Source organism: Anser brachyrhynchus (assembly GCF_964034855.1).
Source record: "Anser brachyrhynchus genome assembly, chromosome: 5".
Lineage (NCBI taxonomy): Eukaryota > Metazoa > Chordata > Aves > Anseriformes > Anatidae > Anser > Anser brachyrhynchus.
Window position 1 is genome coordinate 3,590,038 of NC_137699.1, and position 27,098 is coordinate 3,617,135.

The 27,098-nt window shown below is 38.7% G+C and overlaps 1 protein-coding gene across 15 annotated transcripts in view; it reads right to left on the minus strand.

The window, feature by feature from the left end:
• Positions 1–7,101: 7,101 nt before the first annotated feature.
• The window catches only part of TUB (TUB bipartite transcription factor), a 148,152-nt gene continuing 128,155 nt past the window's right edge, over positions 7,102–27,098 (minus strand). For 10 of the 15 annotated variants that reach the window (XM_080595843.1, XM_080595844.1, XM_080595841.1 and 7 more), the window contains 9 exons: positions 22,461–22,628; positions 18,892–18,963; positions 17,867–17,988; positions 16,774–16,965; positions 16,106–16,218; positions 14,886–15,000; positions 10,075–10,173; positions 9,503–9,674; positions 7,102–8,212 (listed from right to left, as the gene is read on the minus strand). In XM_080595843.1, the coding sequence (XP_080451969.1) occupies positions 8,079–8,212; positions 9,503–9,674; positions 10,075–10,173; positions 14,886–15,000; positions 16,106–16,218; positions 16,774–16,965; positions 17,867–17,988; positions 18,892–18,963; positions 22,461–22,628 (1,187 nt within the window). In that variant the 3' untranslated portion in view covers positions 7,102–8,078. The remainder of the gene's footprint in view (positions 8,213–9,502; positions 9,675–10,074; positions 10,174–14,885; positions 15,001–16,105; positions 16,219–16,773; positions 16,966–17,866; positions 17,989–18,891; positions 18,964–22,460; positions 22,629–27,098) is intronic. The other 5 variants (XM_080595834.1, XM_080595835.1, XM_080595839.1 and 2 more) reach the window with 1 other exon arrangement.

Genomic DNA, 27,098 nt, shown 5'->3' on the forward strand with positions numbered 1-27,098 from the left:
TACTAAGAAGCTGAAAAGCATCTGCCACCTGCAAGAAAGGATTTGAAGTGATATCAAAGAGGAATTCTTCCTTATGGACTTGTGCTACATAGTCAAAAAGAGAATAGTGCTGTTGAAAACAAGCATAAGAGTAGTCATCACAGATCCTTGGGTTGATTAAAAAAAACAACTGTCATAGCATCATTACATTCACTGTCTCTTGAGAATCCCTAACAGCTGAAGAGCCGTGTTCCACAATCAGCTTTTTAAGACCACATTGTTACAACCCTTATAAGGGTAGCATCACTGCTGTAACCCTACTTTAAACCCTAAGTTTGAATTACAATACATAGCTTCAGCCTATGTTACAAAACACTGAATCTTCAAATAAATACAGTTAGAAATGAAAAGCTACCTCATTGCCTTTTACTTAGCAAAACCCTGTGGGCGCAATTTAAGTTATCTGCTGAGCAACTTTTCAGTTCCTGACAGACAGCATCCTCGTCTTTGTTCTGAACCATCCTTATAAATTAATATGCGTGAAGCTTGATTTTAGTGTAATTTCAGCTGCCTGACGAGAACACTCTAGAACATGGGTTTAGGGATTAAGAACCTAGTTCTAGTGCCAGCTCTAAAAATAACTTCTTGTTTGTCTGGTTGTTTTTATAACTGGCAAACTTCAGCATCACTGCCACTACAAGGACAATACTTACCTGCTGCTCCTGGACTGCTGTAAGGCTTTCCTAACAGATGTGCATCATCTTTGTGAAGTGTTGTTTTTAGTTGCCGGATGTTTGTTAAGGCTGATATTTACTGACCTACTTACAGATTGGCCCCAAGATGTACTAGAAGATACTGCAATAAGGAAAAAAAGTATCAACAGAAAGCCCCCTGAAACAGAAGGTGTTGCCATTTAGGTGAAAGAGGTCTGTATGTTAGGACCAGGTCCTAATGCTGAATCCCAGATGTAGTACGGAGCAAGGTATCATAAGATATTTCATGGCACACACTACTCCGTCAGTAATAAGATTCCTGTTTGAAAACAAGCCCTCTGTCAATCCAAGTAGCTAAAAACTAAACAAAACAAAATAAACAAACAAAAAAACCACTATGTTTAAAGACACATGAAAAGCAATATAATTGTATTTCTAGCCAGTGAGGGCAGGAGATTCTCCCTAAGGAAGAGAACAAGATGGTAATAATCGGGTAATCTTCTGATGTCCCCAGTCTGGAATGAAAATCTGCTGTTATGAGGTGCCATAGCTCATGAATGTGTTTGAACACTGAACTTTATAGCATGAGCAGTGCCAGAAGCCCATTGTCACATAGCTTGCTCCAGTTTTGTGTACATACAAGATCTTCTGCACTGGCAAAATAAACAATCTCATGAAATAATTTTCCGAGACATCAAGACTAAATGTCTGATAAAATTATACTTGCTTAGACAGTAAGAAGTTTTCAAGCCTTGAAAAAAATAAAAATGAAAAAAAAAAAAAACACAAAGGGAATTAATTTATTTCTGATGTCATTTGGTAAGTTAACATAGCAAAGGTATGTGACTTCTTACAGGATACTCAAAAGCGCTTAAAAGAATTAGGAAGCGCAGTCTTATGAGGAGTTTGGAAATCCCATCACTTACTGTGTCCTGATCACAGTGACAGATACCTGCAGCCAAGCCCTAGGAGTCCGCATGGGCCCAACTGTATTCTGCGTGCACAGACAGAACTGCAGGACCAGGAGCTGGCTGCTTACGTGAGAGCTCAAACTTTGAAACAAGCTTGAGGAAAGAAAATTCTGAACAAATGTTTTCCTTGTAATTTCATCCCATCTGTAAGCTTTAAAATCATCTTGATTTTAATGTTAAAATCTATAAACACATTTATAGCTTACATTGTGTCAGTTTGAGAAAGTTCGCTTTATAAATTACTGATACTTTTAATGGCATTGTGCCATCTGGAATAACCTCAGTTTAAAAAAATAACGTAGTTATGGGGTCAAATGTGGGAAACAGCTTGCATTGTAAACATCATCCCATGCGAGTATAAAGGTAGTCAGAAATCACGAGACTCATTGTTTTTAAATCAGATGTGCGTGACAGAGTCAAAGACTGCAGTAACAACAGTTTTGAACAGCTGAGTCACATCCAAGGAAAAAAAAGTACAAAAGGCAATTTGCAGCACAGTCACCAAGTTGTCTCAGTTTGCTACATAAAAGCATAAGTAGGCAGTTTGATTATCTGAATCACTGCAACGTGTTCAGGAATAGCAGTTTAAAACAACTGATGTGGCAAACTAAAACACAACCAACACATTATTGTGAAAAGACAGTGTATCAGATGGTTTTTCTTTTCTGTTTTTCTGCATATTTGGTGATGAAAAATGACACAAGGTAAAAAATTCAAGCCTCACTGAAAGCATTGGCAAGATTTCCACAGAATTCACCAGTGTCAAGATTTCATCCTAAGTGACTGGTTAGCTGTTCAGTTTCTACATGGGAGGCAGACAATTGTTCATACCTTACTGGAGTTCCTTCAGTGAGAACTGATCTGCTTCCTTAGCACACCAACAGTGCCTGCCATCCACCTGCCTCAAAACACTCCTGGGCAGCCTGTCAGCAGAACAGGGATGTAGGCAGGTCCAAAAAGTATTATTTCCATTCAGCTCACTAGAACTGAGGCACAGGGAGGGACAAGATTTGCACAAAAAATGGATAAACATGCACTTAATGAAAAAGAGGAATCTAAAATTTCTAGACAGTTAAATAAAATACAACATATAAAATAAGTTTTAATGCATTTTCATCCAGTACACAGGCATTTGTGAGTATCAGCTACTGAGCTATCATTCACAGCAAAATACCAAAACACTGAGATAGCTGTGCAAATCCTTTTCTTAGTTCCTTGGCAAGCAACAGAAAGAACTGACAAGTAGCTACACAATTAATTTTGAACACTTACAGAGCAGAACCCTAGATGATATATTCCATACATAAAGAACAACAGAAACACAGGTTCATGAAGTAGCACATAATCTGCAGTTAGATTAGCTCAAGATTTATATGTATAATTACTTTCTTCTAGTAATCAAAATGAGGCCTTTTGAGAAATCTGAAAGCCATCAGCCCATAATTCTAACAAAGGTGACTGCTGTTCTATCACGTGCTGTCCTTATTTGACAAGCAAAGATATGTTATTGGTGAGTGCATGCTTCTCTAACACCAGGAAAAAGCTTGCAAATATTGTTTTAGGAGAGCAGCGAGAGCACAGGGGAACTAATTAGAATTCCACATGATCAAACCCAAAATTTTCTCTGACACCCGTCAAACATCAGTAGAAATTTTCTGCCCAAACCACCAAGTAACCCACTGTCCTAGTTTACTGAAATAATCAAAGACAAAATATTCTGATACTGATCTAGAGTCTTCATCTCTTCAGGGCAAGAACTCCAGATTGCTGTGTGACATTCAGTCCTTGTTTTATCCTTATATATAAGATTAATACTAAATGAATAATAAAATTTGCAAAAAGCTAAGATTCAAGAACTGGGAATGCATTTATTTACTATGGACCGGATTGATCTCATTCTTTTTTAATGGGCAGCACTCGGGTAGGGGTCAGATACTTACAGGTAAAAACTGATCTCTCGTGCTCATTGCTTTTATAGACCTCACTGACATCTATGCTTGTTGAAAGTCCCTCTTCTTTTGTTCATCAAAAGGGAGCAGAAGCCAGAAAGTTTGAATTGATGGCACTGGTTCATCATGACAGATATCATTTGAGTTCACACCAATGTTTTTTGATCGTGCAGCTACAAGAGCTCTTTTCACTAGAGGTCCTTTAGTTCTAGTACTTCAAGAAGACAGCTAGCTGCAAACTCCAGCACTATTGTAAGGCAACTTGAATAATTGCCCAGTATTTAGTACAAAACCATTCTCATAAACTTCTTAGCATCAGAATTTGTAACGATGGCTTATGACGTGACTATTTTATGGGACAAATGCACCTATGTGTGCCATATTTTATCCTACAAAAGGAACAGAGTGATGTTTAGCTTTTGGAAAATAAAATCTCTTTCAGGGCACCAACACATTTTAGTCCACAAAATCACTTTCAGCCTTTTGAAAAGAAAAATAAGGCAGCACTACAAAGTGGATTTGTGTAACAGTTTGCCTCTGGGCTTGTGGACAGTTTTGCTCATTGATTTGCAACCAACGGTTTGGAACCTCTGGTTACTGAATAGTTACTGAGAGAAATTGTGATTACATTTTAGGGAAGCTTTTTTATCTGCTTCCTTTTAATATGTTAATTTGCTCCACCGAAAAGCCAAAGGGCCAAATTCACCCCTCTGATAAGGCTTCTATTATAGGAGCATCACTGGATATGCACTGAAGGCATTACTCATCTGTGGAGAGATCACCGAGTAATATTGTCAAAATAAACACTTTTGAGTTGCACGTCCTTGAAGAAAAGATAAAGGGATTGTGAAGAGAATGAGAAGGAACAGAACATCAGAGATGAAGAAAATTAGATAAAGGGCCAGGAAGAAACTGTTTGATGTAAACAGAGTGACAAGTTAGATTAAGAACTCTCATTAAAGCATGCAGTATTTGCCTATAAGCAATTCAGGCAGGGAATTTGTTTACAACGCTCTGCCAAAATCAACAGCAGATGCAAAAAATCATCAGTAGTGGGATTTTAAATAATACTAAATCTACTGTATCCAAACACTCACTAGGACTATGTGAAGGAAACCCACAGCTCAGTACCATTATATTCTTTGACGCACTGAGTGAACAAGGCTATGCCCTGTTGCACATTAATGTGCAGCCCCTCCAGAAGCCACTACTAATAAGACAGTGTCACTAACTACTTCTAGGTTACTTTAGTATGCATATCTCTCTGAAAATATATACCGGTACTAAGATTTTGTTGCTGGTGTGGAGGAAAATCTAACTGTGATGACTGTGTAATCTCGGGCATGATTGTACACTCAGACAGAGCCTGCTGTGACTTTAGCAAGTTAGCAAAACAAAATTTGGAGATGTGCTGGAAACTTGTAGTATCACCTTGCACTGTTAAGTAGCAGTGCCCTTCACTAGAAAGTGTCCATCAGAAATACAGATGCTAGTCTAAATTAAAAGCAACTTCTTCTGGAGCAGATGGCAATGGTCAAGTGAATCAAAAGAACACAGTACCTTGCTCAACAACAGTGAGGTATTAGGGGCTTGGCAAAAGCCACTCAGTATAAATCCTATTGCGACTGAACCAGATTTAACGAGAGCTCCTCATTGCTGTTAGCCCCAGGTTAACGTCCCCCTCTAGTGACCTCAATTTATGGTAGGGAATTTTTTTTTCAGCAGCATGTTGGCTGATGTCCCTGTATGATTCTGTTAAGATTATGGGAATTTGAGTCACCACTTTCCTCCTGGCATGCTTACAGGTTAAAAAAAATACCTGGCCTGGAAAGGACATGCAGCAAGGGTGAAGTTACACAATGTGCTGGCAGCAACACTCTCCCAAGAAGCTGATCTCTCTGCCTTTTCCCAGCCCCTCATTCTCACCCTTGTGCAGGAGTTCATTGCACATGAGCTTCCTTTTCATACCAATTCCCTGTGGGGCCATGATGCAAGTCAGACCATTGTTATGATCCAGGTTAAAAATAACCCCTCCTAAACCAACTCGACTACTAAAGCCAACGAATTGTATATTTGCACCAGAAGACACTTAGTTCCTTTAACACAGCTTTGTGCGCAGACAGAGCCAGAAAGCTATGTCAGGTGCCACTTTCTCAGGCTGTAAAGACGACCTATGACTGGTGATCCACAAAATTAAAGCCACACAGATTCAACCATTCCTGTGCTGCAGAGTTCTTGAAACCCAGATCAGACGTAAGTATCAGAACTAGGAATTCCTATCTGTTTTTGCAGTAGTCCGAACAAAAATTCTGGTTATCACTGGAGCTAGTTTTTAAAGACTGACAGGATGTACCAAAGGCTTAAGGGCTCTGTTAAAATCCAAAGTGTGATCACAGATAGGAACGTGAGGTGGTGGGAAACCACCAAGTAGAGGGGAAAAGAAAGCACCCATGAGCAAAGCATTCAGTATCAGACTGCAGCTCATTACTCATCATTTTGATCATTCTGTAAGAGAACTGACTGCTCATTTCTTTCAAATAAAAGACATCTTTCCATTTTATACCATTGTGCAGAAATGCTTCTTGCAAAAGATCAGAAAAAAATTACAGAACCTCCTGTTATTTAAAGATCACATTTGACAGACCGAGTCTATCAACAAAACACTGTTCAAAGTCAGAAGACATTTTTTACATAGATTTCAAAAGGATTAGAAAAAATGCTGGCAATTACTTATTTCCATCTCTTATCTGAGATTTCCTTGCCTGTATACTGGGAAGGAAACCTGAAGGGAAATGTGAAAAAGAGAGTATATTTGTGTTATTAGTTGAAACTAAACAGTCCAGACGGCAAAACCTCTCCTTGTGGCCTGTCCCCTGTAGTCAAAAAGGGACTGACAGCTACAAGACAAGCAGATTTGATCTCACTTTCTTATTATGTAAACTTTGGTTGTGCAACATGAGTCTATGAAGATAAAAAGCAGAATCTGAATATATACAGTATAAAATACAACTACTTTTTCACTTTACACACCTTTCAATGCCCTTTCTGGTGAACTACATACTACATTCTGTTGTGTGCCTTTGGCAACAACATTGTATGGAACAATGTCAGAAAGATTCATTATTTTTAAATCTGTTTTATGCTGTGCTTTCAGTTGCAGCTCTTGGATTTTGAGACGTTTAGAAAAGAAGAGAAGAGAAGCTTGTTCTTTCCTTGTGTTTTGGAATGGTACTTGGTTATATATTCCATACAAATGAGAAAAAATGAAACAAAAACTTCACACTATTTTTATGCTATTCAGTGACCTGCCAATGTCTCATTTGTATGCAGCATACACTAGATTTGCCTAGAAGGATTTAGCTCAGTAGCTGGCACATTTACATTACAGAACAACATACACAGGTTCAGTCGATTTCATTGTTCTTACAATGGGAAATAAATATGAAAAGTGATTGTTGCTGAAAGTTCAAAAATGCAGTCAACAAATTGTGAAATTGCAAAAGGTCAGACAAATTTAATAAAATATTTCCATTTACCTTCCTCAGCTTTACACAGCCTGCTTAAAATAATAAGATTATCTGCAGAAAGCCTTTACCCAACTGTTTATATCACTTCATACAAAATATGTTTGAATTACCACAGCAATACAAGGCTATAAATTCCCAACACGCAACATGCCAAATTCAGCATAAGTTACGCTTTCTTGGCACCTAGAGGTTTCCCTTTTCCTTTTCTGTACTCCCAATACATTTTCATTTGAAAAAATTAAAAAGCATATAGATGTTAAAACATAATGACAGCTTAGAATTCAAGTGACTTGTGCAACATTATTTTGTGCTTTCTACTTCTTCATTTCCTCCTACTGCGATTAAAATTCATCATGCCCTTCTACATATACAATAGGAATGCATCAAATTCAGTCCAGTATAGGTTTTCAACCCTTAGACTTGGCTTTAAACTACATGAGATCCTTGCAAATTCAAAAAGGTGCTTTTTTTTGTGATCTTTCTTTCATGTTGGACGATGTCAAGTTCTGATTATTCAATGTAGGAATGCAACCTTGAGGTATGATTGCAGCCTCAGAATAAATCTTAAACGTAGAAAGAAATTTTTCAAGAGCGCACTTTCTGGATTTAAAAAAGACACACCGTTATAATGGTGCTACTAGAGCCACGGTACAGTACATCATGGCACATCTCCATAACATAATCAAGAACATGAGATAGAACCTCTATTTACACAAACTTGATGCCACTTCCAGAAAAATATGACAGAAAAAAAGGAAAACATTTCCTGAATGTCCTGAATTTTTAGAAGGTTCCTTTTACTTTCTCTCCAGCAATCCAGTGGTCCTCCGCAATTGCATTTTCCCTGACCTGTTTAGTACGGACCATGGGTGACACCAGCAGGAATTAGGAATCACATGGCAAACGGCTTCCTCTGAGAGGATGCTCTCCCATACCCCCTTACTCACAAGCCAGCTTGCTGTCAAAACTTGAAAGGGCAATAGCAAAGGCTTGTAGCGCGCACATTGGATAGTTGTAGTCCATGGTGAACACATCCTCAGCCACACGGCCAAACTGCATCACTATATAGTCAGCTGCAAGAAAGGTCATAAAAAATGACAAAGCGTTATTTTTGTTTGCAGCCCTCATTGAATAAACATACATGCAACATCCTCCTCTGGCCCAGCTGAACAAAATACAAATGAAACATGCTCACACATCAAACTTCACAACACTTACTCATGTGAGTGGGTGTACTGATATCAGAGAGGGAGAAGCAAGTTGAATGAGGAATGTTTAAGTGGTTAAGGAGTGCAAGACTTGTTACTGACTTTTAGAGAAATTACATAGATAAAAAATGTGTTGCTTTTTTTTTTTTTTCAAACAGAGGTAAAATTATTTCTCCATAAAATGATCAAGCTTCTTACAGAGACCTAGTACTGAGTTTCACGTGCCACAAGAATCAATTAATTCTATTCCTACTTAAGTGAAGGCAAGTGGACAATTAAGCATAAGGTAGAAAGAGAATGTATGATTGTGATTTAGATGTTGTCATGTATCCACGTTGTATCATATTCAAAAATTTTTCCCTCAACATTTTTTCCTTTTTGTACTCTGGCAGCAAGAGGAAATCTCAGCCTCATTCACAGTCTGAAACAGCATGTTTCATTGAAGATGTGGATCTAATTGTTTTCCCTTGGAAAACACATCAAATTCATACACCGATGTTTCAAACAGCGTTGCTTCTGGAGACTGGCACAGCCACTTTTACCACAGTTTCCTATACTCCCTGGCTGTCTAAGCATGACACTGTCCTAGTCCAGTGTAGTCCAGCAGCCAGTGACTATTTATGCATTCCTGAAGCGAGTGCAAAGTGGAGCAGTATCATTCCGCTCAAACGCTTGTCTTTTGCACTGCTCCAACAATTGTACCTAAGCCTGAGAAAAAAAGAGGGCCCTACACGGCTGACGGAATGCAGCATGAAGGTATGGAGCTAGAGGTGGTGTGAAAGGTGGTCCTGACATTTTCTAGTACTGACATTTTCAGGATGTTTGGTAGGGCTAATGTTACAAAGAGTAGTTAACAGCAAAGTGGATACAGAATGAGTATGAATGAGAATGAGAATCAGACCGCCACCGGTTGGACAGTGTATGGAGACCAGAGCAAACAAAAAATCAAGGAAGGGCAGTGTGATGCAAGTGATTCAGTGAAGTGATGCTGCCCCATGGTCCTGCTGACCAGGGGTACATGAGGCACAGATGCAGTGAGTTCGACCCACACAACTAAACTAAACTCATTCAGGTAACAACAATAAGGGCAGAATCACTGTCAGGCTGGGTATGTAGTCCTGTTTCTACACATTAAAAATAGAGAGCCATACTTACGATCATTATCATGAATAATCTGGAAGTTCTTCACTGAGGCCTGTGTGACTCGACCATGGAAATTTAAAACATAGGACTGAGTGTCATCATTCCAGACTGGAGTTTTGTTATGTAGCTCAATGACACTCTCTGTATTTTTGTTCTGCCATCTTGCAAGCAGTGTCTCATGTTCCTGCACACACCACAGATAAGCACTTCAGTTTAACAATCACAAAAGATGAAAACATAAATTCACATACACACAAATGTTCATAAATCCAAGCCCAAACACTTAACTGTCACTGTCAACTCTCAGCGCAGCATCATCAAATGAAATAGAGAATTCTGAGTATCTTAATAAGGCTATGCATTCGAGTCCTTTTTGCAGCTTGGAAAAGGTTAGCTGCATCTTTTGTTATCTAAATACATTATTATTTGTAGTGCTGTTGTGAGTCACAGAACTACTCACACATTCCATTGTTCTTAAACTGTTTTAACACATTTTTTAAATCTCTAAATCTCCAGAAATGCAAAAAACTAACTCTATCTGAAAAAAAAGTAAAGTAATTTTTATTGTTGACTGATGGACTTACATTTCGTGGTCTGATGGAAACTCGTTCATGGTCCATATTCATTCCTGGTATGATCACACTCATTTTACGAGGTCCTTTAAACCCCAAGACATTTGTTTCCTAAATGTAATTAGAAAAGAGCTCATCATGTTCTATATTTTTAAAATTAATTTCTCCAACAGAGAGACACAGCAATAGCCCAGCGAACTTAACGTTAGTCAACTCAAAACATCTTGAACTCCTACCTTCACTGGCACTGCCAAACTCTAGCTTTGTCTGAGAAGCTCTGACAACAGGAAAAATAGAAATAGAGAGGTTTCCAAAAACACTCCTAGCACTGGCTGCCAGCAACCTGAATACAATTTAAGAAATAAAAAAATAATTCCTTTGTTAAAAAAAGATATGAACTAACTAAATTGCTTGGATACTGCTGGATCTGAAAATATAGTAGTAGTATTTTAAAAATCATAAAATGCAGTCACACATTTTGATGAGAGACTAAATTAAATATATGGGACCAACTCCATTTATTCCAGAGCCAGCACAAGAGCAAACAAGAAGAAGCTGCCAGTAAGAGCATCTGTTACCAGTGCTGTGGTTTTCAGTCTTCAGATATATTATGCTTAAAGATGAGCATGGTAAAAAACAAACACAATAGCATGAACGCAAATTTTTGAGCTATGGAGGCAGAGAAAGTAAAGAAATAACATGGGCACCAACAACAAATCCATGGAAAGAACAAGTTCTTCCATTAAGTATGATTTGATGCATTTCTGACCAGTTTTTCACAAAAGCATCCAAGTATTGCACTATCCTCTTAAAACATAACCACACGAAACAGTGACACCTCTAAAGGTCCAACTCCACCCCCTATGTTTTGTAGTATTTTTGTAGTATCTTTTTTTTTTTTTTTGGTCATATACATTTTTCCCCCTTCACCTTTCACAAGCGAAGGAGGCTTTGCAAAATTTATTTGTACAGAATATTTTTCATCCATCAGACCTTTGAAATAATTTTGGCTGTGTCAGCAAACCACCTGGAGATTTTACACAACTCATTGATGATTTTAATGCATGCTAGGAAAATTCCACTGAGACATTTTAATACTCTTGAAGCAATCTAGGTATATTTATATATGTCCATGGCTATATACTTTAATGGGAAAGATTCAACCTCTTTTCCAAATCACTTGTATCAAGCCCCTGGCAAAGTAAACCAATGTTTTCAGTTCAGTTGGAAGTGTATACTTGGTTTTGTATCATGACAAGACTCAGACTAAAATGACTGCCAGCAGATTTTATAAGCAGGAGAGACTCAGCAGAGCAGAAGTCAATTTCTAAGAAAAGATTCATAGTTATGCTTATTTCCACTAACTACTGACAATTTTGGTCTTCTCTGCAATGCCTTACAAGCTTTTCTTCTCATCAAGCTGCTGTTACGCTATATACAATTCATTTAGATGCTGACTGGTTGAAGACATTGTTCAAGGTAAAATTAAATAATAGTGCTGAATCACTTCCCTCCCAACAAGCAGTGCTACCACTCTGAAACAACAGTACTGTATTCTTTGGATTTACTCAGAAACACAAAATCAGTATTTCTGCCAAATGATAAAGGAATGGTTTCTAGCTGCACATTGTATCAGTCACCAATTACACCAAACATTTATTGGCAAGTGTGGCAAATCCTTTTGCTAAACTCAAGGTACAGAATTAAAACTCTACAAGCATAGAATATATGAGGACAACAGTAGGGATAAAAGAAGAGCTTAAATTAAGAGCAGACCTTTCCAGTCTACGTTGCAACAACCAAAATTAATTCCCCTTGTCTCCCTGGTTCTCTACTTTGCATGTGCAAATTCAAGACTACAAACAGCATTATTAGGGAACATAGGCCAAATTATGATTTCACACCATTTTAATGTCACTGGCAGTCTTGAGTTACATAGGAGCTCCACATAATTGCTGTGAGCTGGCAGAGCTCTACAGACTTAAATCAGCTACGGACTTGGCCCAGTGTTGCTGAGAAGCTGCACTCTCTGCCTCTGTGCCCAACCAGCAAAGCTGCTCATGCGTCAAAGCTCCTGCAGGCATGCGTCACAACAAACTGGACTGAAAGAGTGCAGACCCTCTCCCCGTGTTGCTTTTAAAATATTATACACTTTCATAAAACTATGGCAGCTATTCACTGTATTGGGAATAGCTGCCATGATAAAAGCTGTATGCTGTATATGCCAGCAGCTCCCAGGAGACTCACGATTTCATTACCCCATATTTGTCTTTACTTCAGCTACTTTCCTCTCTGGACTTGGATTTGCACAGGCATACCTTGTACTTAATATATTCTGTAGAAACATATATTTCCAGAGAAAGCCCAGAACCACAAAACCCCAGAACCACAAAACCCCACTACATGAGAGCATAATGCAAGTGATTGAGGCCTGATCAGGAACATAACTTGCTGTATTGAAACCTGAGTCACACCTTACAATACCAGCTGAGCTCCCTGCCTGTAGAATCTGATGCCAACTGAATTGTGCAATACTATGGATATAAAGGAACCTGGAGCAGAAAATCCTGGTATGAAAGGTACAGTTAAGTCTCCTCGTTTCTTGATAAATTCTGCCAAGCGATTCTGAAATCAGCCATTAGGTGCTGCTGCAGATTTATTAGTGTGCTAGCCTGCCGCCATCGAGAAGAGTAAAAATGGGTAAGAGCACCCGATGAAACTCAGTCTTTGCACTAATGTTATTCATGTTGCTTGAAACATTTCTTAAGGTGAGCTCCACAATGAGAGCTCTCAACACATTTATCCCACAATTAACAACAGATATTGTCACCTTCTGCCTGCATAAACCAGACCTGCCAAAGATTCAGCAGGTCAGGCTCGGTAAATTGGTGGAAGCGGGTACAGCTTGCTCTCCAGATGGGTACTTCATTGAATGAGCTGAGAGACAGTGAGCTGCACAGTGGCACTTTCAAGATACTGCTTATTATAGTTTTTGCTGCAGGGAAAATCTCAAGGCAAGAATTAAAAGGTTACCTTAGGACAAGGGTGTTTCAGGAGTGCTCTTTACGGCATTCTTTGCTGTGCTTCTGCTGCTTTCAGGAACAATAACCTCACCTTAGCGAACCTAGCTATTAATGAAACTCAATTTAGGATTTCCTTTGGTCCTCTGGCCATAGCACACCAGCAAGCCTGCTGCCTTTTGCCATGAGTATTAAGACATCAGTGGAATGAGTCATTTTCTTATACAAATGTACAAGTTTTAAACTGCTGATCTGAAAACAGGCATATAAAACCAGCCTTAGTCTTATCCACATTCTCCAAACAGGGACTGTGGTTCTGTTCTTTCCAACACGTGCACCGCACTTCTTATTACCTCTGCTGACTGCAACTGAGTTTCTTATTTTGTATTGTTAATTGTTCAAATATCAATATTGCTCCCTTATACAAACAGTGCCAGAATTTTTCAATATTTAACTTTTTTAAACTGTTTTTGTTTTCTCCTTCTATTTCCAGTTTGCACCAAATGATTATTTACCCGGCTCTAGAGAATACCCTCCTGTGTAAACTAGTAAAATCACCTTTATTAAACATGGAAGTTCTAGGTTCCTACTGAAACTTCAGTTGAACTATAAACTGACATCAAATCCTGGACTCTGTTGTTAAATCCTGCTATCTGGATTTTCTGAAATTCTCAGAGTTTCAAATCCAACCTGTATAGAGGGACCATATTGTGCACTTGTGTCTGCAGAGACCACGTGCCCAAATAAGTGCAACTGAAGAAACACATTATTTATAAAATATTCACACAAAAACTACAAAGTAAGCAGCAGAAAAAGAACACTTTAAAAGTTAATACTGTCACCCCTCGGTGCTCTCAGCACTTTACATGGAAAGGATGGTTCTCTGCTTTCCTTTTCCTTTCCTGCTTAAAGCTTCCAGGCGCACTGCTCCTTGCATCCTGAAGCTGAACTTTCCAGGGACACATTCTGTGCATATGCTGGTGAAATGCTGTGACAACTAGACCTCGAACTGAAAGAGCTCCAGACATTCTTGATTAGAGTTAGACAAGAACTTTTCAGAAAGTGATTCTTGAATATTTTTGTCAGTTGTTGATTTAGGAAAACAGAAAATTTTCTATAGAACTGCATATACAAATTAGAAGAGTTACTTGGACCCAGAGATTTCTGGACAGAACACTCTCACTAAAGTAGTTAGTCATCCTGTAACCATTCCACAAAACCAATTGTGCTCCAAGTCCTGGTTGTTTGCATTGCCCCTGACAAAAGCTATTTACTCTCCTATAACAGACAGTTTCCTCTCATTCAAATGCATTTTAGAATTTTGTTTTGTTTTGCTTTCCTGGTAAAAAGGATTTTTAGAGCTTTTATGCCAGTCTCTTAGCCACTGCTGCAGACCCAACTGTCCAGCTATGTGTTTTGGATCAGAGAGGCCTCCCCAGAAATGTCATTACAAATGATCATGACTTATTTCAGCTGTTCCAGGTACACAACTTCTCCCAGTTCAGGAGGCTCCCCCAGATGGTGCCTGCAGTCTGTGAAGCATCCTACCGCTTTGAGGGGTTATGTAAAAGCTCCAATGTCTTCTGATCAAAAGTGAGAACTGGGCAACCTGGTTCTATGCACAACATTTTTCACCTCTACTTTCCACTAAATTTCCCAGTTTCTCCAGTCAAGATCAGGTGTTTCATTATGTCAAAACATAAATGTTGACTTACATAATCTTAAGTGAGAAGGAAATTCAGTGTGTTATTTCAGAAACTGAACTGCCCTTTCTTGCATACTTTGCCTGTGAGCAGTACTTACATAACAAATAGCAGCTAGCTCCTGACGCAGGATACTCGCCTCCAGGCTTGATGTTGTTTTCATTGGATTTACTCCATTGTCATAAACTGTAAACTTAGTTCCCATAAGATTTGATCTATCAAAAAAATGGAAAATCCAATCACCATTTGTCAATTACACTGCCTCAGACATCTATCCTTTACTGCATTGTAGCCCCAAAGGAAAGACAAATAATATAAAGTACAAATAGTTGTTAACTCTAATCCCAACTGAATGGCAACTCCTGAATTAAAGGCCGTAACAAAAACGTAAAGGTAGAGCAGAGCACAGCGAAGGTTCCTATCATTACACTGAAGACTTTTGATCACATCTCATAAACTAGTAAATTCAAGACGGCAATAAGGTAGGGTTAGGGTTATTTGTCTGATTTTTTTTTTCTACTTTTTTTTCCCCAGTATGCTTACTCTGTACAAAACCATCTGCATTCTTACCTAACTACTAGCTCCACTGGACTACAGACAGTGATTTTCATAAGGTTATAAATAAGATCTGTCTTTACTACTTAAATGGAAATCATACCAAGAAGTGCAAAATACAATTTAGAAAACATTAACGCTGCATTATCCTCCTTCTGTGTTTGCATTGCAGCAGTACATTAAGTTCTCAGATCCACACAGGCAAATAGCAATTAGGGGTACAGTCCCTTTCCTCCGGCACAGACAATCTAAACATACATTGAGAGGCACTGTGTAGGTATCAACAACAGACTGATGTATGATGGGGTGACAGACAGAAAAGAAGCATGTGGTTCTGAGCAAATTCCACTACATGTAAATAACTCTAATGAAGATCTTAAGAAATGAGCAAAACTCAAGAGATTTTCAAATTATTTAAGAGACAGAACTCCCGAAATATCAACAGCAGCTAGTTATAATCTGCTTGTGTACTTCTTAAAATTCCATTAAGATAACTTGTCTGCATCTTTGGATGCCCATACACCCTTGAGAATCTGGCCTATGAGCATTTAAGAGCCCCAGTCTGCTTTTAATAAAATGTGACTTCATAAGTACTTGAGAAATTCCGAAAATATGACTTGAAAACTGGTAAACTGTAAAACCATTATCACATGATGTAGTCAAAACTCCAATTACGAAGCCACAGTGATTAAAGACTTCTTAATTTCAAATGAACTTTATAGTCTCTCTCTATGTATATAAATTCTTAGATATATCAGTGCTTACCTCAGTTTTCCAATAAAACTCTCTCCGCCCCGAGACAGGTCAGTTGGGTCTATGGAGATGAGGTAATTAGAGGTTTTACTCTTCTTTCGCTTCCTTCCAGCTAACAGAAAAACCTAAGCAGTGCAAAAAAACATCATATTCTAGAATGCCAAAGGGGTTAGCACACACCACATCCTGCTTTGATATAAGGAAACCATAGGCAATTTTTCTGTCTTCCAGCACCATTAGCAAACAGAAGATCTCCTGGGACTTAGCAAAAACAGATAAAAATCATGAAGAGAAAGTAACTTCTCAACCATTCAGTCCATTATTTATGGTTTAAATAATTAAATCCAACCTATTTTGTTAAATGTTTAATTCTAGGTTGTACTGTCTCTTCCACTAGTATTGAAATAGATGCTTTTCAGGCCACAGAATGCAGAAAGCCCTGATTGCCGTCACATTAAGGTGCCATGCATGGATTATTTAAGGCCAAAGATTAGACATATGAAGAAGGGCAGCAGAACAAACTGATACTGGTGTTTTGCTTTTGAAAGACAGTAGGGCAGAACTCAGTGAAAAGGCATATAAAATACAAGATTATATTTTCCTTGTAAGACTTTTTCAGATTTTTTTTTTAAAATATATATTCAGATGCAACTGATATGCCATTCAAGGTATTTTATGACCTTTTTACCATGCTCCCTTTCCAAATGGAGGTAATATGTAGGGTACATCCCTCGATCCATTCCTTTCTTGTCTCTTGTGATTCTGCATTTGACGGTGACACCCTGTGGAGCAGGTCTTACAGCAAATTCCTCCAGGTCATCGACATCTATGAGAGGCTCATTTGTGGAAGGACTAGGGGCTGAGGCCGCTTCCTAAAACAGTAAACAAAACTCAGGTTTCCTCAGCTTTGAGTTACAAGGTTATAAGTACAAAAGAGTGACATTTGATGACAGCTGCACTTTAAAAATAAAAAAGGACATTGTCTTTTCTGTTCTGATAGCTCAGTGGCTTTAAGGCATCTTATCAAGCTAACTCCCTCTCCCTATCCAATTGGTTGAGTTCTTGGCTACCAAAGGCCCATAGAGAAGTTCTCTATCCTACTGATGCTGAGCACACAGACATATCTGGCAAAGAACAGGGCAGCTGCACGATCAGATTGCTGTAATGTTATAAAGCAGACTCCGGCTCACACTTTTCCATCTCAACGTGTTTCTCTTTTGAGAAGGTTCATATCCAAGCACAGTGATGGTCTTTGAAGGTTCATATCCAAGAACAGTGATGGTCTTTGACGAAAGGAAGAAATGGGATGGTGAGAGATGGATTAAGCTAGAGAGAACTCCAAAAGGGACAAGACTTCGGTGCAGTATATAAAAGAGTGAGCCACCATCAACTGGTTTAGCCAGAGCTCGTGATGTAGAATATATGAACGCTTTGAAGCCTTATTTTATCTTCAGATTGTAGCAGCAAGAGCAGGGTGGGAAAATGCTGAGAAAAAAGCAATAGATCCTTCTGAGCACCCACAAGAGGCAGAAAGGTAAATATTTACTGTTTACCTTTCTCTTCATTTAAGTTCAGACAATATTTGCTATTCATTACTCCTAGTCATTATTTTCATTGCTTCTGTGAACTGAGAACTATCACAGTAAATCACTTCAGAGATGCTTTAGTGTATACTGAGAACAAAATAGGAACGCCAGGCCTGTCCTGACTGTTCTCTGAATTGATGCAGTACACAGAAACCAACATGCTCCTTCTTTGGTACTGACTCCTTACCTTATTGGATTTCTTGCTTGTGGCAGAACCAGGCCGGGTGTTACTGTTTAGCTGTGAAGAGCTGGAGCTGTCTTCATCTTCCTCATCCTCTTCCTCATCAAAATTCATGCTGCTTGAAATGCCTGAGGAGAAAGCAGTGCCCTATGAAATACTGATACACTGAATCTGCCCATACTTGATGTAAAATACCATTTACACTGTTGCACCTTTAGGCTTACAGGTGAGAGAGGGTGTGTGCATGGGGGGGGTTGCTATATGAGGCACTGTACAAATAATACATGGCTGAGACAGCACCTGCATGAGAATCCAGCACATTTCAGCAAATGAGAAAGGAAATAGCGTTGTTTCCACTCCACAGAGAGGACTGAGGTACCCATTGATACATGAACAATATACAGCTAGGAATTAAATTCAAATCTTCTAAATCCCATCAAGTACTTCAAACACAACGAAAATCTTAAACCTGAAATTGAAGCTGAGTGGACAACCTATGACAGCCATTTGGAAACCTTACCAATTAAAATAAAACCCTTCTACAGCACACTTTTAACTGTTCCTATGAGATCGGATAAAGCACAGATCTTAACAGTGAGAGGAAAACATTCACATCAAGGAAGTGTTCTTATGCATATTTATTTCATGTAAAAAGCAGTATCAGTGCAGGCCATAGGAACTGCCTCAGAGCACTTAAAAATTTGACTTTAAAAGAATTCAAAACCTCAGACATTTCAAAGGGGAACAAAACTTTGAACATCAAACAGGATTTGGCAGCAGAAAGTGTCAAGGGTGGGACATTTGCCAGGCCTAGTTCTTCAAGGAGTATCATGCAGATGAAGCCACCCTGTACTCAGGTTTCACATATCAGAGGCAACCTACGCAGCATTTTTTTCTCCCCCCCAAAAATAGAAAAAACTTGGTCCTGAATTTCCACTGTTGGTAAGTCTGATGCAGAAGGATAAACGAAATGCAAAGATTTCCAGAGCTAAAAAGCATGGGCATAATTAACTTTTTCCTTCTGTACTTACCAGGAACATGATCCAGGGCGACAAGACTGGATTGGGAGGTGGAAGAGGACCAGGATGTATTTGCATGGGGATCTGGGAAAGGAAAAAATCCATGGGCTTGATTCTGCAAACCCTTAAGTGAGTGAACAAGCCTGACTCCTCATAGGACTAAAGGCTTATGCAATGGGGCCAAATAACTGCTGCCACAATTTTCAGTTAGGGACATCATGTCTTTCTGCATAATCAAATTCACCTTCCACCTGCTTATACCTGCTGTCACTTTCTTTGTTGTGTTTTGAATAAAGTCATTTCTGAATCCCATTCAGAGCTCAAGCTTACCATCCATGCAAAAACACTTCTGTGAATGGCGTGCCCTTCACAGTAAGTTTTTGGCCTATTTTTGAATTCTAATATGCACAAAATAAGCTGATAGACACACCTGATATACACAGATTTTACACAAATACTTATTCAGTAACACTGAAAAAAGTATTCAGACTCATAGTTGGATGGCCTAAATTCTACCTAAAACCCTGTGCATCCTAATTATATTACTCAGGCTATCTAAATGGTTCTTCTGTGACTTCATGAGTAGACATCAGACTTTCCTGCAACTTAGTCTCTGGAATATGAGCTCGGTCTGCAACAAGCAGAGACTGAACCAAACTAATGTAAGAAATATAAATATTGGAGACAGTATTAATAATGGTTTTCTTCAGTTCAAATTTTGGAACTGTATGAAGAAAATAGACATCAAAGAGCACAATATTTTTTTTAATGTTACTGCTGCTTCCAATAACTTGAATGCATATCCCTTTAAAACAGCTTTTGACACTAGATGCAGACTGGATAATAAAATAACACCAAAGCAGTAAGAGCAAATAGAAATGAAATAGAAGCACATGCAATTTTTGTTTTTCATTCAGCTGCACTGCAAATGGTCTCATTATCTACTTCTTCAGTTCTCCCAGTCTGCATTTACACCATCCAGCATGACAGCAAAAAGTTTCAATAGGATCTGGTTATGCAGGATAAGGCTGAGTTCAAAGGTCAATAGGTATTTTTAAAGCCTGCAGAACTCACTCATTATTAATCACACACTCATTAATTGCAAACATTAGTTCTTAATAATGACAGCTGATGTTCTAGTCAAATACGCATGGTTAACAGAGGCAATCCATTTCTTCAGCTGGCATCTGTGCAGAAAAGCCATACTTGCATATGCTATCATGCACAGACAAATGGTTTATTTCTACGTTCATGCTATGTATTTCACCACCAATATTTTGGTGGTGAAAATTCTGTGCCTGTCTTAGAAAGTCTCCACTCAGGACCTGTGGGGGAGAATGCTTCAAAGAGCTCCTGTGTTGTTCTTGAGCCCAGAAATCAAATCTATTCCTTCCCTAAATTTCAAAACAGCTGTAACTTCAGGTGGCAAAGAACTAAGACCAAATTGCTCATTCCAAGTCTTTACAGAGACATGGAGGAAACTGATAAACATGAAGACTGAATGTTAATTATTCAGTGTTAAAACTTACAGAAGTCTGGCTCTGTCCTAGTGACTCATTTGCCAGCAACAACTTCTACATATTAAGACTCCTGAAATCAAAAGGATGAATATTTCTTCTGCAGGAAGAAAATGATTCTAGCTATGCCAACTTCCAACAGATGGAGAAATCAAATAAAACATTTGGCATTTTCTTGCAAGTGGCGTATTCTCTTCACATTCAAGTAGCCTATGGCCTCTTTGTCTTGTAACTGAACTTGCCGGGTGAACCTTAGTGAGGAGAAATACATGTACTGAGAGAGGCTTCTCTCCACAAAGTTAGAGTCAAAAAGCAGAATGGGCACAGATCGGGGCTAAACAAATCTAATGGGACTTGACCTGCCCTTTCCCATCTTAGCAGTCACCTCTGTGGTTTTCTCCTTTTGCTCCTATTCCATGCAAGAGGAGGACCAATGGGAGACAGCAATTCTAAATGCTTTTTCAAACCCATGGGGACATGCCAATAAAGACATGCCAGAAGTATGAAGCAAGAGTGAGAAACTAATGAAAAGCCCTGGTTTTATGTAAAGGTTCCCATGACTTCTGGGATACTCGAAACAGTCTATCAAGCCTCCGTTACCAGTATCAAATGGCAAACCACATATGCAAAGTAAAAATATTTTATAGAGATACTACTAGTTGCAGTCTTGTCTTAATACCTTTGTGTCCCACAGATGATAGCTCTGTTCTCAAAAATCAGTAAACCCCAACATTTCCCCTTTTAAAAAAAAAAGCCCCTCCACAGGTTTGAAGCATATCAGTCTATCAGCCTTAGCAGTGTTCTGTTCTGATCGGGAGTATACTCAAAGACATGTTAAAAAAGGTCATACTATATATTGGTTTTATTGGGGGGTGGGGAAAGTAGAGAATAAAAATATATGTTAACCTGGAAAAAACATCAAAAATAGAAATGTACCCCAGAGTAAAAACCTGAGTGCTCTGACCTAATTTGAGAAGTCTGTTGATAATTTTTTTTTTTTCAAGTCAACCAGCTTTAGCAAGTAGTGTGCCTGGCTATTAAAAATTCTGAGCCATGGTCTAAGGCAACACAATCACCACACAGATCAGAACTAGTTAGTCATGCCAACATCCCTCTGACTCAAATGCCCAGGAAGTGCCCCACTTGGATAAAACCTGCCCATTTCAGTTGAAGTTGCTCACATCTGCAGAGTAATGTCCCAGAAAAAATGAATCGTAGTGAGAACTGCTCTGCAGACAAGAAGCGTGCATTTAGGTATGAATAGTCTATTTTAGATGAGTCAAGTTTGCACTTATATTTTGCTCTTTAAACACAAGGAGTTTATTCTTAAAGCATCAGAGTACTCTTGGCTCAGGCCATCTTAGCTTCAAAAGCTACACACTGAAGAAGAACAACCCCTAAGTAAATGCCTTCAGTAAAAGCTTTGTGAAGATTTTAGGATTTTTTCCTTCCTACAGTTAATGTCTAAAAAGACATAATAACACTGCAGGAAGGAAGGCATAGATGCATGAATGCGTACATACACAATCTATCTCCCAAATCATGCATGCCTTCAGAAAAAAATATAAAATCCAGAGCATTTCAGAACTATGCGTGAGAAATGCTGCAGAATGCACAGTTTTGTAATTTTCACGTCTGCAAGCATGAACACACATTATGAAACTACAAAGAGTTTAGCTGACAGCAAAATTAAAATTAATATTCTAGTTTAAATGTTGTTATTCCATACTCTTCTTCAGCCCTCAAGTATGTGATTTTGAGAGTCATATATCAAAATGTAACAGATGAATATGAGTATTAGCATCTGCTTGGTGCTTCAAAAGCAGCGCTGCACTGCAGATGGGAACGCCGCATCCCTGAGAGTCTGGAGGGCTCTTGTTCCTTGGAACAAGAGAGAACTTCATTATTTTCACGGATAGAATAGGACAAAGCCTAAAAGGTTGGAAAGGGAGAAGCACAGAGTACCGATCTCTGCTTAGGCTAGGGCTGAGCCTGAGAATAGGAAAAGGAGTCAACATACATAAAACAAGCATTGAGAATCCAAAGGTGGCTTTGGCTATTTACCCTTTTTCTGCATTGCTGTTCTAAGATCCTGTTTGCTTTGCTGTTGTTGGCCACTAGCCATCTTCTCTCCATCATCTTCATCATGGCTAGATTGTCCAACAGTGAGAATCTGCACTTGACTTCCTGTCTTCTGAACATCATCTTGAAAAGCAGCCGGGCCATCAATTCCTGTCAGACAACAGCAAAAGCCTTGGTTGTCATTGTGTCACGAAGTTACTGCAAAGAGAATCCTTCCCTCATAAAAAGCATCTTTTCTAAGAAACAAAGATCACGTGCTCATATTTAATAATATTTTCTAGACTTAAACAAGACTAAAATAACCCCCAAGGCAAAAATCTCATTCCCCGCTTGCCGCACTTCAGAATCTCCAAGAGGTGATCAAAATGTCACTGCTGCACTCCTCATCCTGAAAGCAACACATCTATGCACCAGAGGCACTGAATACTAAACAGAAATCAATTGGAGAGGATAGGCAAAGAAAACTGACGCAGCTTTCCTAGGGGGTCACAACTGGTTCAGAAACAGATAAACCTGAGTCCCAGATTATGCCATATCCCCTGTAAGACACAAAGGCTACCATTTATGAAATAATTCTTCGAAGTTTCAGAAACCTGGAAAATTCACCTGCAGATCTAACAGCACATACGACAGGAAGATCAGCAGATTAACAAGACTAAATATGCCAACTGAGTTAGTAAATTGCCGTACAGTTAAAAGACCAGAATGAAACTATTTGAAGATAACAAATATTCCTTGAAACCTGATTGGGCATGATCCTAGGCAACCTGCTCTGAGTAGGGGTGTGGGACTACGCTGTCCCAGAGGCACCTTCCACCCTCAGCCTTGCTGCCATTCTAGGAGTACTGGTGATAGCCAGAAACATTTTTTTTACCTCCTTACTGCTATAATTAGCCTCTGAAAATGAGGGGAAAAAAAAAAAAAAAAAAAAAAGGAAAACATGGGGTGGGGAAGGAGTATTCTTATCACAAACTAACTTCATTTCTTTCTTCAGGACAGCAGACTGAAATATCAGATTGCAAATGTACCACTCTTAGCTAAAATGAAGTGATGGTAAGTATCACTAAACCAGCTATATAGAAATGCATTTTGGCACCATAGAAATGGTACTATCATCATTTACAGACAGTAAATAACTTAAGCCTGTATGCTGCTGCTATTCTAAAAACTTTGTTAATAAGCAATGTGACGGAGAATTAGCAAGCATTACAAAGAGCTATTTCAGTAAAAGAATATGGTGCTCCTCAGACCAAATGGAGCAGAATAAATCCTGTAAGAAGGAGTACTACATGTTGGGCTACGTTTTCAGACTGTGATACGTAGCAGAAGTCTCCAAGATTACCATTTCAACCCTTTCTGCCAGCAGCTGTCAACTTGCATTAAAAGACATCTGGATTATACATTAGCATGCTTAACTGTACTTCGCCATACTTACTGTTACTGCCACTGTGGTGCGAAGCGTAGGTGGAAAAGAAAGTGGTCTACTTTATCAGCAACAGCACTAACCGTGCTACCACCTAACAAGATGCAGTTCAACACTGCAGAAGTATTTAAAAACTGTCAGGTTAGGTGGAAAAGAGAGAGACGAAACAAAAGAAGATGTGACTGACACTTCACAAATTCAGATTTCAAGGTGTGAAGGAATTATCGACTCTGCTGCATCATGCAGAACCTTATCTGGCAAATTCTACACCTACCCTGTAAGTTCTAATTTAGTTACCATAAAACTAACAACAAATTAACAATAGGTCCATCCAACCTTGAACACCTAAATAAAGTAGATGGAAATGTTTCTATCGCCTTTGTAGAAGGAGAGTTTCAGGCTCTCTTTGTGATGCAGAATGCACTGCAACCCCACAACCGTTGCTCTAATGATAAATTACCCTCCCTGTTCAGCACCAGTGACTCAGTCTGAAGTGGCCTAACGAGTTCTGGCTGCTTGATTATTTTTACACCTTCATCTGTTAGGCAATAGACCTCCTATACTATCAAGTACCTTGCCCTTTCAGCAGTCAGTCCTCATCAAAGCACCTCTTAACCTTATCTTTGATCAATTAAAGGAACTGAAGTTTTTATGTCTCCACACGTTTTCCTGGCCTTCAGATCCCCCACTCTTCAAATCATTCCAAATTCTTCAGAAGTTTCAGTATCCTCTTTGAAGTTTGGAATACCATGAGTTTAGTGTTGACCTTTTATGCCGTGTGCTGCATAAGAGCTCCTGCTCTTCTCACCTTGGTTGTCATCTTTCAGGAGCTGTTGTGGCTTGGCAGACTCTGTTCTGGGAAACAAGTGCAATCCACAATCTTTGCTACTAAATTACTAAAAACTAAATATAAAATCTGCATCCAGCTTTACAAAAATGCATGCTGTCTGAATGAATTCTAGTTTACTGGACAACCAGATTGCTATGTCAAAAAGTCTGACAATTTACAACGCAAATCTGTTCACTGTTGACATTTTTCTTAGATAACATTCTAACTCATACAGTGACACAGATGTTGCATACACCCACACTTTAATCTTACACAGGCTAAGTCAAGTTAAATAAAGAACAAGGAATGGCTTGGGTTGTAAGGGACCTTAAAGATTCTAGTTCCAAAAGAGGTAAAAGAAAAAAACAAACAAACAAAAAAACACACTGAAAGCTACAGATAAGGTAAACTTAACATTCTATTTATCTCCCCTTACAATACAAGCATACGGAATTTCATCAGGTCATTTATTGTACAGAAAAACAACAAAGGCAAACCCTGTAAAAGCAATGACTGCAGTTAACTAAGCAGTGAAACTGAGAAAAACACTAACACATGGAAACTTAAAGAGTTTATGGCATTCAAAAACTCGCATACATATTTGGGCAATAAAAACACTCTTCACTATAGTACGTTAGCAGGGACAAGTTATACATTGAACAGCGTAATTCCCAATGTTGTAGGTATAATATGGCAGTGAACAGAATAGCATTTTTACTGACAGTGAGTTATTTCAGGATAAGTACTACAGCAAAGGTGCTCTAGAACAGACAAGAGAGCTGCTCAGATCCACTGCAGTATTTTTAACAGCTTTATCCATCAACTTTAAAGTGACTGCCTAAAGTCAGGTTCTTACTATAATACTCAGAATTTCAAGTGTTAAGCACCCATAAATTTAACAAAATGCTCATACCTTGTGCATATCTAGCCCTTTATTAAGTTTTGGACACTAGAAACCTAATTTTGAGAATCCATTCCAAAGGGAACAAAACATCTTAATTATTCTTCTTCAAAGCAAACACTGATCTGCGGCAAAGGAAATGCCTCTGACGGCATGAGACACTGCACTGAGGCTGCTGCTTTCTGATGCCTGCAGAACAGCTGCGCTCACATCCCGTGCTGTCAGGAACATCGCGTACTATTAGGCAGTAGGACAAAGGCTACCCTGGCAGGTCACACTTTTAAAGAAAAAAAAAATCAATTTCAGCATTCTGAAGACCGCATCACTGGTGGAGTGTGCTATTAAGCATTACGAATGGTTCTGCTGGTGACCCCATTTAAGAGAATGGAAGATATAGGCAGAGAGAGAGAGAGAAAAAAAATAACATCTGCTGTATTATAGTATTGTATTAAAAAAAACAGCAAATATATTTGGTGCTATAGATGGTTCACAGCAAATGCAGGATTAACTAATATTTGTGTGTGTGCATGCATTCATGCTGCTATATATGCATGTGTAAAATTGTATTCAATGCAAGCATATATACACATTTCTTTTATATTTATCATGTTATGTCTATTTTGAAAGTCATAATTCAAAAGACATTTTTACCATAATCAACATAATGTCTGAAAGCACTTTCAAGCCTGCACAATTATGATACTTGAGGTGGATCTCTCTCTGTGTTCTCACTTTCTTTGCCTCACTGACTTCTCGTCCTGCACAATAAAAGCAAACCATCATGTCTACAGCTATAAGCTTCCTTGTTTAAGAACGGTGTCAGAAAAGGCAAAGAAGATGACCAGACTGTGCCAAAAAGTTTATAGCTAGATTCATGATTTTCAACATTTTTTCCCAAAAGTCAAGTAGAGAAAAAACGATGGTGATGTCTTTGAAAACCTGTTAAGAAGAAAAGGAATTATTTATATTATCCTCTAGGCAACTGTGAAAGAGGGCAGGGGAGAAAGAAGGAGACTGAAACAACCACCAGAATATCAGTCCCTTATGTAAGAGCCTTCTGGTAAACTCTGACATAGTCATGTCTCAGAGGAAACCCAGAGATACCCAAAATGAAAAATACATAATAATAACAATAAAAAATATACTAACATTCAGTGGCATTTCCATCCTACAAACTACTATTATCAACACCTGCATTATGTTAGCACCTAAAATCTTACAGACAGTATTGATAATAGACAAAATCATTCATTGCTCAAGAGGTAATCAAAAAAGAATAACATTTTAAAGCTTTTACTTGGAGTGAGGGGGAGAGGGAAGCAAGGAGATTGGACAAAAAGGAGGAAAGGACTACATATTAACAAGCTATGTATTTATGTATGACCAGGAAAAGCTTAGAGATGCAACTGATAAGTGACCACTACCTATAGATGAGTACCAGAACAAACATGAAGAACAATACTGCTG